The sequence below is a fragment of the Microplitis mediator genome, chromosome 3 (assembly GCF_029852145.1).
Source record: "Microplitis mediator isolate UGA2020A chromosome 3, iyMicMedi2.1, whole genome shotgun sequence".
Classification (NCBI taxonomy): domain Eukaryota; kingdom Metazoa; phylum Arthropoda; class Insecta; order Hymenoptera; family Braconidae; genus Microplitis; species Microplitis mediator.
The window spans coordinates 15,227,948-15,241,337 of NC_079971.1; the positions used below are offsets into that span (position 1 = coordinate 15,227,948).

At 36.8% G+C, this 13,390-nt stretch overlaps 2 protein-coding genes across 2 annotated transcripts; one reads left to right on the forward strand and one right to left on the reverse strand.

Moving 5' to 3' along the window:
• Positions 1–1,626: 1,626 nt before the first annotated feature.
• On the reverse strand, positions 1,627–4,173 carry LOC130665919 (uncharacterized). Its single transcript, XM_057466550.1, has one exon. It carries the CDS (start codon positions 4,171–4,173, stop codon positions 1,627–1,629), a length of 2,547 nt encoding a protein of 848 aa, XP_057322533.1.
• Positions 4,174–12,731: 8,558 nt separating this feature from the next.
• LOC130665920 (uncharacterized) lies at positions 12,732–13,052 on the forward strand. Its single transcript, XM_057466551.1, has one exon. It carries the CDS (start codon positions 12,732–12,734, stop codon positions 13,050–13,052), a length of 321 nt encoding a protein of 106 aa, XP_057322534.1.
• Positions 13,053–13,390: the final 338 nt, after the last annotated feature.

The following is a 13,390-nucleotide window of genomic DNA, read 5'->3' on the forward strand; positions in this document are numbered from 1 at the left end:
CTTAGGATGTATGTGTGTTAAAAATGTATCAACATCCTCAAAAAAATAAGAATTAACGTTTTTTAATCATAGAGAGCTTATAGTTTATTTAATTTTGTTCAAACAAAAAATATGCACATCGTGAAAATCACATATTTTGTGGGAAAAAGTCTCAGCTTTCAGAAAAAAATATCAAATTAGATGTATCAAGCGCCGCACAGTCATAAAAATCGTTTTTTCGTCTTTAATCGAATTTTAAAAGGTCTTCTGTAACATAAAATAAAAAATGGATATTTTTATTGGAAAGCTGAGAATTTTGCCTACAAAAAACTGTTATGTGCTTATTTTTAAAAAAAAATTATTTCCTTCAAAAAAATTAATGAAAAAGTTGAAAACAAAAATTTTTAAAAAAATTCAAAAAATCATAACTTTGAAACAGCTGCATATAAAAGGCTCAAATGTTCAGAGAATTTTTTTTTTCATATATAGAACGACTCCACAAAGTTTAAACCAAATCGACGAGGGTCGCCCCGTAAAAATAATTTTATTTGGTGGAATGACCCACATATACTTTTTGTATCAGCCTCAATTACATGCACAGTTTAAATATAATAGTAAAATTCATATAAGTAAATATAACAGTTGATCTGAAACTTTGAAAGAAATTTTCTTTTATATTTTAATATGTTTCTTTTACGGAAATTTTTCCGTTCACTATGTTCCTATAAGAAGATCTAATCACCTCCACATTTGTTCAGGAATTAGATTTAATACTAAATCTGTAGTGAAAACAAAACACCATAAAACAACACCTTTTCTATTTTTATACGGTTCAAAAGAAATTAAAAATATACTATTTGTTTTCTTTATTGGATATATGTTATAATGACTCGAGAGATTATTCCCGGTGATAACAAAGTATCAAAGTTTCAAGTAAATATATTATTTTTATAATTATAACTTAAATTTATTGGTAAGAGGTAAGAAGGATGCTATAAAAATTTCTATATCACCCAACTTTAACAAAAATAGTAAAATCTACCACGATTATATTATATATTCCTTTTTGTTTTATAAAATAATGATTAAAAATAAAGTTTCTTTATTTTTCATATAGAAAATAGAGCTGCAGCTCTTTAAAGGAATATATTTTTAATTTTTAACATTTATAAATTTTAATTCTTCTATTTGTTTAAACAATTCAAATATAATTTTTTTTTCTTAAAATTTTACTGTATATGGATATTTTAAATGAATTAAAAGAAAATCCTTCAACGACCGAATCCCACCGCTGCCACCAGAAACGTGCATTTGTTAGTCCGAACGTCCCAATCCACGCAACCAAATATTAAATTAAATAATAGTCGGACATAACAGTAGCATGATTGCAGAGGCTACTGAGCGAAAATTGACTTTTAATTTAATGAAGAAATTGAGCATAATAATAATCAAATAAATAATAAAACTGGGTCTTTTATTTTGATGAAGACTTGAATTAATTTATAATGTAAAAATTAAGCACCTGTACGATTTTCCGTCGAAATAACCTCCTCAGGAACAGGTTGTAGATCACTGGATTTCTTGATGCTTTTTATTATTTATTTTATGAGCTCTGGTGCTCGCAATTATAAAAATAATTATATCTTTCTAGAGAGTTATGAACCCTTTATGATTCCAGAACTGTTGAACACGTTGTTGTAGGAATTGCCATCTAGACAATTGAGAACTATTTGTATCGATGAGTGCTGGTTCAGGAATCATGTTGAGTGCTCGTCCAATTATGAGGTGACCAGGAGTGAGTGCATCTATATCATCTGGATCTTCCGTGAGTGGCTCCAATGGTCTTGAATTCAATATAGCTTCAATTTGCGTAAGAAAAGTCGTAAATTCTTCAAACGTAAATGAAGACTCTCCCACTGATCGAGTAAGATGATGTTTGAGTGATTTGACAGCAGCTTCCCACTTTCCACCCATGTGTGGAGCTGCTGGTGGATTGAAATGCCAGGCAATACTGTTCACAGTGATGTGATCCAGTATTTCTCTTAACTCTTGAGTTCCTTGAGTGAACAGACGGTTGAGATCAGTTTCAGCGCCTTTGAACGTCGTTCCACAATCGCTGTAGAGTGCTGTGCAGATGCCTCGTCGGCTGATAAATCTGCGGAGTGCTGCGATGAACCCACTAGAGCCGTAGTCGCTGACTACCTCTAGATGTAATGCTGACGTAGAAAGGCAGACAAAAACACAAATCCAGCCTTTGTATGTTTTTGCTCCTCTGCGTCTCCAATTTATGAGCGTTATTGGACCGGCATAGTCAACTCCAGTGCGAGTGAATGCAAATGATGGAGTGACTCGTGATACTGGTAGCTGACCCATGAATTGTTGAGCTTTATCACCACGATATCGTACGCATTTTATACATTTGAGTATAATGGAGCGTACTAGTTGTCTACCGCCAATGATCCAGTACTTTTGTCGTATGGATGCAAGAGGAAGTTGAGTACCACCATGCATGGTACGCTGATGAGCATCAGAGATGATGAGTTTAGTGAGTGCCGCATTCCGTGGTAGAATAGCAGGATGCTTACTTTGGTCTTGATTTGGAGAATTTTCCAACCGTCCACCTACTCGAATGATGCCGTCGGTGTCAATGAATGCAACCAATCGAGCTAATGGATGACCATTAGGCCATGGTGCGTGTTTGGAGTACATGTTGATCTCGTTTGAAAAATGAATGCGTTGAGTTTCTTTGATACAGAAGTTGAGTGCAGAAATTACTTCGTCAGAAGTAATGGGAGCCTTGAGTGATGAGTTTGGTGATTTCTTGATCATGTCACGGAGTCTAAAGCAGATTGCAGTAGCTCGTAACATGCGTAGGAGTGGTATTGGCCGTTCCATGATAGGCCAATTTGATTTCAGTGATGAATTCGATGAGAACAGGGCCAGTCCAGGCCGTTCTTCTGCTTGAGCTCCTGTATCATCGATTGATGGACATTTAGGCCAGGACGATGAACTCTTGAGCAACCATGGTGGGCCAGTCCACCATAGTTGATGATCACGGAGTTGAGTAGGTGTCAACACTCGTGTTGCGCAGTCTGCTGGATTTTGTGTGCCAGGAATGAAATTCCAGTGGCCAACTGGAAGTAGATCTTGAATATGTGACACCCTATTCCGAACAAACTCCTTCCAGCGAGACGGATGAGATTTAATCCACGTGAGTGTAATTGTTGAGTCCGTCCACAAGTATGTTGGCGATTGAGTGAGATTTAGAGTGCTCTGGCAGTGTTTTGTGAGTTTTGCCAACATGTGAGCTGCGGTGAGTTCTAACCTTGGTATCGTTAGTCGTTTTAACGGAGCTACCTTGGTTTTAAAGCAGAGCAGCGTAACTCTGACTCCATGAGCAGGTGTGTGGACTTTGATGAACACGGCAGCTGCCATTGCCAATTGAAAGGCGTCCGAGAATCCATGGATTTCGGTGGTTGAGCACGTGGATGAGTGGATCCATCTTGGAATTTTGATTTCAGATATGAGCTTGAGTTCATTCTTGAAGTTTCTCCATTCATGCCGGTGATTGGCTGTCGATGGAGTGTCCCAGCTGAGCTTTTCGAGCCAAAGCTCCTGCATGAATACCTTGGCTTGAATGATGAGTGGTGCGAGAAATCCAAGAGGAGCAAAGATTTGAGCAATCTCTGATAAAATGATCCTTTTTGTAAATTTTTGAGTTGAGCATGGTGGTGAGTTCGTGAAATAGAACTGATCTGAGTGTGAGGACCAGTACATGCCCAGAATCTTGGTGCTGGAGTCTGAATCCTCGAATTTGTGATTCTTGATCGCTTCCACATGATTGAGTTGTGGTAATTTTGGATGATTGCTTGCCCATTTAGCAAGAAGGAATCCGCCCGCCTTGCAGAGTGCTTCAAGTTGATCAGCAACTTGTTGTAATGAGTTCAAGTCATCGGCACCACCAAATATATCGTCAACATATCTCCCGTGGGTGAGTGGAATGATCGCCAGAGGAAATCGATGTCCTTCGTCTTCAACCAATTGAAGTAGAGCACGAACGGCCAAATATAGGGCTGGTCTAATCCTGTAGGTGACCGTGGTGAGTTTATATAGAGTTATTTGGCCTTGTTGGTTGAACCAGAGTATTTGTTGAAGTGATTGATCGCGTTCGTCGACCAAAATCTGTCTAAACATCTTCGTGATATCTGTTATGAAGATGAGCTTATGAATGCGAACTCCTATGAGTACGTCGAAGATGTCTAGTATGGTGTTTCAAAAAACAAAAAACAATTTTTTTTTCATGGTATCCAAAAATTGAAAGTATAACTAAAAATAAAAATTTTGGTACCATTCCGAGCTCTTAATAATGATATTAAGGTTTGCCTCAATCCATTTTTCTATTTTCTATATAAATAAAGCGGAAAAAAAATTTTTTTTTAGAATTTTCCAGCTCATAAACCAATCAACAGATTTTTATGCACATCAAATGTTTTTGTAGGAAATTGAACGCTCTACAAAAAAAGTCTCATATCATTTTTCGATAAATCCCACTGTTCAGAAGTTATTTAAGCTTCAAGTCAAATTTATAGTAAATTTTGAGATTTTTTTACTTTTCCGGCGAAACTATCAGTCTTACTACAAAATGTCATAGGAACTTTTTTGTAGGTAATTTTATTCTTTACAAATTATTACGAATAAAGTTTTTCGAAATTCTGCGTTGTTTTAAACTTATTTCCATTTCAATGTTAAGCTCTTAAAAAAATAGATTTCTGATTAATTTTAAGAGCTTGAGTGTGTTAAGTGCAACAGATGGTAGTTGAGTAGTAAGACCACCTAGTATATGAGCACTGATGATGACTGAGTCGTTTGAATGCCTAGATGAAAGCTTGAGTGCGACTTGACCTTTAGTTCTACCAGCATTGGCAACACCAATATTAATAATCTGGATAGATGAGTGAGTGCGTTTAAGTTTGAGTGAATTTACCAATGAATCTAAAACAAACGATAATTCAGAACCTGGATCCAGCAATATGCGTACTGGATGAGTACTTAACTTGGTAATCAAGTGCACTAGGCAAGTTGCGAGTAAGATTGCTGGGCGATGAGTGCGAGTAAGATGAGTACCAGACGTGTTGAGTGCAATTGAGTTCAGTTGAGCGTCGCTCGAGTCGTCATGTGGAAGCAGACGTCTTCATTGAGTGCTTTTAGCGGCTAAGCTAGATGGTTTTTGAGTGCTTTTGAGTCCCGGGTGTATCATGGTGTGGTGTTTTTGTTCACACACCCTGCATGTGAAGGTTGAATTGCACGCATCCGGTAGATGATGGCCAAAACAATTTTCACACAGCCTCTTCTCCACAACGACTTGAGTGCATTGAGCCTTTGTGAGTCCCAAGAATTGAGTGCATCTCACTATAAAGCGATCTCCTTTGCACAAATCACAGGGATATTGTGCTGGAGGGAATACCTTCTTGGGAGGCTTCTTGAGTGCAGCAGATGAGTTCGTGGCTGGAGCTTGAGTTTCAGATGAGTGCGAGTTGGAAACAGCAGCAGCAGAGTATGACGCTGGTTTACAAGATAAACGTGGTGGTTTTGATGCCTGTTCCACCCGTTTTTGAGCACGAGCACGACTGACTAAAAATGAGCGTGAAGTGAGCGCATGCATGTTCAGGAGCTTGTCCAATTGAACACCGATGAGTAGGCGAGGGTTGTTGTACCTCTCCTTGAGCTGGTTCCACGCAGGTACAAATTGGTCGTCGCACATTTGTACACTGGCAAGGCTGAGTGCGGCTTCTCCTCGCAGACAGCTCTTCAGGTACTGAAGACGTTGAACTGGAGCAAGTTCTTGAGCATTTATCACCATTGAGGTGAATGAGTCCCTGAATCCAGGCCAGTTCTCGTAACGCCCATCGAACTTGGGAATTGCGAGTGCTGGCAGATGAGTTGGAGCCCGGGTTGAGTGTATTACAGCTGGAGCAACAGCTGGAACTGGTATTGAGTTAATAAGTGCGATTAGTTTGCCTTTGGCGTTGATATACGACCGATACACCAAATCGTATACTCCGTCCTTGACATATGAGCTCTCCAAGAACTCCTTGGTGCAGGTGAGTGCTAGTTAGTCGTGAGTAAGGTTGAACTGGTGCCATTCACCCTCGAGTAACTCAAGACGAGACTTGAGCTGAGCCAAGCCGTCGGCAACGGTGAGTGTAGCCGCCAGAGCTTCCCAGTCTGAAAAGGCTCTGAGGCGTGGGTGCTGGCTGATGACTTTCAGCTCGAGTGCTGGGGAAATCGTCGATTTCCTTGGAGAGCGCTTGGTTTTTTGCTTGGACTGGTCTCCCTCGCCGTGGTTCCCAGTCTCGGTGGCGCTTGAGTCGCTGAGGACTTGAGTGTCGACGACGTTGATCACTGGATAGAGGTGTGGGTCCGTGGGGGTACCTTCAGGGACCTCTGAGTGCTGCGGGTCCGTTGGAAGAGCCTTCTTCTTCTCATCATCCTCCATAGTGAGCTCGTTGACTTGTGAATGGGGTAATATGAGTACAGCTGCCCAATGATGATGCTACCGACACAACCAACCAACCATCCGGCTTGAAGGACCATGAAATGTTGTGATAATAATTAAATAAAGACATGCCAGGACTGGTTGGTGGTTAGGATATTGGAAAAATACGCATATTTAAAAATATCACAATATTTTTATTTGTCACAGCACAAAATATCACTGGGTTACAAAATTAAATCGTTGATTTAATTTATCAATACTGTTAAATGTCTGAGCTCATGAATACGTAAATGATTGAATACAAATTATTGAATTGAGCTCGAGTAAATAAATGAATTAAAATAATTAAGTTAAGTTTAATTGAACACTGAGTTAATTGCAAAAATGTCATGATAATAAGTAACATGATATCAGAGGTTACTAAGCGAAGTAAATTATCGAACACGTAAATTACTATTTTTGATAGCACTGAATAATTTAGTTATTGAGTTTTAATAATAATGATCACTTAATTGGATTGAATTTAATGAGCTCATAATAAATTACACTGATTCTAATTTATTTGTTGAACATGTAGTAGCATGATTGCAAAGGCTACCGAGCGAAAAATAACTTTTAATTGAATGAAGAAATTGAGCATAATAATAATTAAATAAATAATAAAACTGAGTCTTTTATTTTGATGAAGACTTGAATTAATTTATAAAGTAAAAATTAAGCACCTGTAGGATTTTCCGTCGAAATAACCTCCTCAGGAACAGGTTGTAGATCACTGGATTTCTTGATGCTTTTTGTTATTTATTTTATGAGCTCTGGTGCTCGCAATTATAAAAATAATTATATCTTTCTAGAGAGTTATGAACCCTCAATGTAGTTTATTAATGACTTTTAATTATTTACTCGAGATGAGTGCAATTTTAATTGATTATATAAAAACACGTGGTGTCACTAGAAATTATATGAATGCAAGTAATAATGGCGTTGGTCTTCTCCACGAGGCAGGAAATTCACACGCGCATGCGTCGCACTGCGCAAGTCAAGTTTTAATTGCTAGACACTAGGCCCCAGTAGGTGCTGCCTCTATTTGCCGGAAGTGCAACTACATTCAAATTTGAATGTAGTTGTGATTACGCAACAGAAATGTTGAAATATCCATCATCATCAGTCAATTTACTATCATTATTGATCAACTATCCAGCATTCTCCATTAAATTGACTTGCCCAGGACTCAAAGATATATAATTTTTCATGAGACTTGTAAGACCCACATTTTTACATCTATCAATTTCAACAGCATTTAATTCATAGCGTATTTCTTCAAACATATGACAAATAGCTATATTGACTAAGTTCATAGTTGCACCTTCGCCGGTGCCATCTTCTTTTACAAATCTTCCGCAAATGTGCAAAGAACTTTTGCTTGGTAGAATGCATAAGTCCTGATGTTGAATACTGATTCTAATTTCATCACTATTGTTAAATGTTGATGAAGCATAAGGTTGATGTGAATGAACCTCATAGTGAGAAATTAATTTATCAAAGACGATTGGTTTCTAAATGTCTAAGATTTCCGCCACGGTAATATAATGCAGCACAAATTAACTTTCCTTATTTTGCCTATCTTCCACGTCATTTTAATCCTAGACTTTTGAGGAACTCCACGTTCTGGGGTGTTAGCACTCTGACAGGAGCACGATGACTGATGGGTTTCAGACATGATGATCCACTTTTATAGCTGCCGCCAATCTTTTTATCAAATACAATCCCCATTATTTCACTGATTTTATATGCAATCTTATTGTAATCGTTTCACTACGAAAATTCACCAAATTCCCATCTTGATCAACAATTCGCAGCTGAAGATTATGTATTGACTGTACTGCGACTGGTAAGTAAATGATGTGAGATGTTACTTCAATGATCTTATATCCTGGTGCAACACTTGGGAAAAATTCATGGACTGTGTGAACTTTATGGTTATTCATATATGCACCATTAGTAATATTGCACTCAACTCGCAGTGCATTGATTTTAAAGATTTTTATTGGTAAATCAGATTTGTGTATAAGGTACGGTGCAAGGCGACGATTTCCAAATCCCAATAATGATGCGATTGAATCTTTCGGTTCAAAATTTACAATTCGATTACATTTAATTTCACTATGTAATTCATTGTTATTTGCTTTGATACTCAACTCTACACCCTCAGGTAATTCCTTTATCAAATACTTTTCAGTGTCACGTAGTTCATAACTTCCGGTAGGTATCAATATAATTCTATCTGCTTCCTTTCTATTTGCGCTGGATAAATATAACTTATTACAACCTTCATCAACATTATGGTTAGAATTAAATGTTAACAGTTCCACAAGTCCCAAGACATAAGTTTTTCCCGGTGACAATTCATTCGGTGGGAAATATTGAGCTTCCAATGTGGAGGTAGCTCCAGATAGTGTTAACGTCAACGAATCAGCCATGACTAAACAGATATCAATCAAACCACACCCATTTATAGTTCATTATTAAGGAATTTTAAACACACATGTCCACATATAACAGTATCATAATCTTGATACTTCTGATGATTATATTTAACGCTTCCAACATCGAGATATTTCATGAGATCATCTGGTGGCTAGAGTTTACCAAAGCTGTCAAAATAGATGACGTCATCACCATTCTTCTTGTATGCAACCCAATGAGTTCCACTACCATTTTTATCATCTAGATTTATGATTGCTGATTCTTTTTTCCATGGACCAGACTTTGGTAAATTATTTCTCATGAAAACACCTCGGAAACATGGAATTTTTAAATCCTCTGCATACTTGATTAAATCGAAATTGATGAGAGCTCGATGAGGTAGCGCTACACGTTTTTTGGTGGAGGGCTCAATAATAATCCCATTCCAGTCTTGTACGGTGACAAGTATAACCCTTTACCTAAGGCTATAGCTTCCATTGTTGAATTATTTCGTTTAGCCTCCTCCAATTCACGTCTAGCTTCCCTAGTTGCCATTATAGTTTTAGCGATACCAGCAGCACCCCCAGCTAATGCACCAGTAGCGCTTAAGCCAGCAAAAATTGGTAATAAAAATGGTAACAATCCACCCGCTTATATTTGTGGCATTGGAAATACACGTGATGATCGTATGTTTTTTTTTTCCTCCAACCATTTTCACAGCTTCACGAGCACCTCGCAATGCAGACTTATACGATGAAATGTACTCTTTTCCCCGTAAAAGTACACTTTCATTCATAGTTTTTTTAGCTGATTTTATAATTTGTCTGATGGAAACAAGTTGTTTTTTTTTTTTTTCACTGTCTTCTTTTTCTTTTTAACATTTCTTTTAGACTCCCCCCTCTTTATTTTCATCTCTTTTTTAAGTAATATTTCACCAACTTTTGGTGTTATTTCACCATTTTTTAGTGGTACTCGTATCCTACGAGATTAAGATACTGGAGGCACATCTAACATATGGCGAGGTACTCGAATATTCTTTCTCATGCCCATACCCAAACTTCTCTTGACTCGCATGGTTTTATTGACTCCCCAAGCCACGGCTTTTGCACCAAGGCTAGCATCTTTTGCATAACGACGTTGCAAAGCTTTTTCAGCCAGATCTTTATCAGCCGCATGACGTGCCGCCATATTGTCTGGATTTTTTGAAAAAGCAATGCCATGCGCTTTACATGCTCTGTCCAGAGGATTTATACCTGGATCACCTCGAGCTAATCTTTTCGTTAATTTTGTACCGGGACAAAACCTTTGCCACGCTTAGTTTTGACTTTACTGGTACGTCCACTCTTAGCCGTTGTAGCCTTATGACTGAACTCAATCGTATAAATACTCGGTACTTATAGGTATATCGTTGAGTTAGAATTGAGTCATCGGTGGATTAACGTAGTATTTAGTGTTATCTAAAATAATTCAAAATGAAGTTTGAAAAACAGACAGCTAAATTACCTGTGATCAATTTTGATCAAATAATTCAAGGTGATGAGAAAAAAATTCAAAAACGTCATGGCACACTGCTACCAAATACTGTTCGAGCAGTCCTTTGTGGGCCATCAAATTGTGGGACAACAAATGCACTCTTTGCACTAATTACTCATCCTAACGGTTTGAGATTTGAGAACATTTATGTATACTCTAAATCACTGAGTCAGCCTAAATATAAATTCTTAGAGTCAGCACTACAGCCTATAGAAGGAGTTGGATACTTCTCATTTAATGATCATGAATCAGTTGTTAATCCAGATGATGCGCAACCAAATTCTCTTATGATATTCGATGACGTAGCTTGTGAGAAGCAAGATCATGTCAGAGCATATTTTTGTATGGGGCGACACAAAAATGTTGATAGCTTTTATCTCTGTCAAACATATACACGTATACCAAAACATCTGATACGTGACAATGCCAATTTTCTTGTACTTTTTCGTCAAGATGAAATGATTTTGAAGCACATATATGATGATCATGTCAATACAGATATGCCGTACAGTGAATTCAAAGATTTATGTTCAGCATGCTGGAATGATAAGAAAAGTGATAACAAACACGAATATGTTGATATTGATAAGGATAGTAAATTGAATAATGGACGTTATAGAAAAGGTTTTGACTGTTTTATAAGTATATTATTCACAAGTATATATAATTATAAGTATATATTAATCATCACTATACAAATTGACACAGTTATAAAGGACATTCAAGAGTGCAAACATGGCGTGTAGAAATATTTCTCAGCAGAAAGATATGCTGCTACAAATATCTAAAGTTAGTGCTGCAATAAGACAGAAAGATAAAATATTAAAAGTCGATAAAGACACTTCGGAATAAACTGCAAATGAAATGTTTAAACCTATAGTGACACCGTTAAGGACGTTAGTTAAGAATTCAAAGGCTTTGAAACAAAAAATTTAAAAAGAGGATGAATCAGTGCAAAATTTTTTTCTGAAGAAACGTGAACATAGTGACTATCAAACTATTAATGATAATAGTGACATACATCATGGTCAGAATACTTATGATGATTTAAATGTGAACAGTACTAGTAGCACCAACTTGGATGAAACCATTATATCGAACGCTCCAACCTCTACAAGCACAACACTGAAATATGATAACTATGTATCTAAATATATTGAGATGCTGAATAAAAAAAATCCTAAAGGCCTAGATACAAGATTTGGTATTCGTAAAAAAAATAACCAATTATTTTTCGGTAATTCACCTGTCCGATTTGGTAATAATACTATTTTAGTGAATCATCAAAATCATATTTTATCTTCAGGGCTTATAGAATTGTTGCTTAAAAGTGATCCAAATGAAAAATCTATTACTAAAAATGACTTAGATGTGTACTATAAACTGATCATATCCACAAATACACACAAGAAAAATTATGAATCCGAAAGAAGTCTTTATGTTGATAAGAGTTCTAAATATATTAAATATATTGCTGACTTTGTTGGATCACCAATAAAAAGAGGTAAAGGGCTACCTAACTTTATGACTGTTTCAAAGAAACGAAAATATGTTGATTATATTTATTGGGATGATCCTAATGAACTTGTAGATCGCCTTCGTCTGTTGATTGCAGCTCAAACAGCTGGCAACTCTAGTCATTCGAATAAGATAATTTCAATTATTGAAGAGCTGCGTGAAGCTGAAATTATTTATTAAGAGGGGCATTACCAATAATTTATCATTTATAAAATAACATTCGAGAAGAGCGGATCATCAAAATGGGTATCGATATATTTGGACGTGTATCTTCACAATCGAATCAGGCGCAATTTAAAGGCTGTAGTAGTGGTGTTGGACCGCCTGGAAAAGGTTTCAAGTTAACAGATGATGGACAGTTCGACTTGGATGGAAAAAGGTTATGTAATGTTGCAGAACCTAAGAATGGAAGTGATGCAATCACATTTAATACCATGAAAATTGCAATAAAACAAGAATGAGACTGTGAAAGCAATCAGTGACTACAATAAATATCGTATAACTGATCTTGAAGATAAAGTAACGGTTTAAATAGTTAAGCTAGAGAATCAAATGATGAGTAGAGATCAAGACCTCATTAACAAATTGACAACCAAAGTGAGTGCATTAGAAGAGAGTCATAGTAAACTGGTTCTATATAGCCAAACGCTAGAAAATCGTATATCAACGCTTGTGAGATCTGTAATACGTGATAAGCAAATATTAGCTGATGTTGATCATAGACTATCTAAACTTGCCGAAAATGGAAAATAAAAAGAAAGTCATAGCTCAAGAGCTTCACAAACCAGCACGAAAAAATTATACTCGTCGTCATGTTGACATTCGAGGACTCGATGAAACTTGGCAAGCTGATTTGGTTGAGATGATACCATACTCTACAGCTAATAGTGGATATAAATATCTACTCACAATTATAGATAATTTTCCGAAGTACGCTTGGGCAGTCCCAATCAAAAGTAAAAGTGGCAGTGAAGTCAAAAGCGCTATGAAGTCTGTGTTACAGCATGGGCGGAAACCTATAAATCTTCACGTTTATCAAGGCAAAGAATTTTATAATAAATAATTCAAAGATCTCATGAAACATTATGGGATTCATATGTACTCAACATTTAGTAATTTGAAGGCCTCCATATGTAAACGTTTCAATCGAACCCTTAAAAATAAAATGTGGCGCGAGTTTACAGAACGTGGAAATTACAAATGGATCGATATACTTGAGGGCTTGATCGATAATTATAACCACACGAAACATCGGACCATCAAAAGGAAACCTGCAGATGTAACTGTGGGTAATGAAGAACACATACTTCAGACAATTTACAAACCTCTTCAAAGTAACCAGGCGCGAAAACAAAATAAATTTAAAGTTGGAGATAAAGTTCGAATAAGCAAGTATAAACA

Coding starts and splice junctions, on each gene's coding strand:
- LOC130665919 (XM_057466550.1), bottom strand. CDS start 4,173: ATGTTTAGACAGATTTTGGTCGACGAACGCGATCAATCACTTCAACAA.
- LOC130665920 (XM_057466551.1), top strand. CDS start 12,732: ATGGAAAATAAAAAGAAAGTCATAGCTCAAGAGCTTCACAAACCAGCA.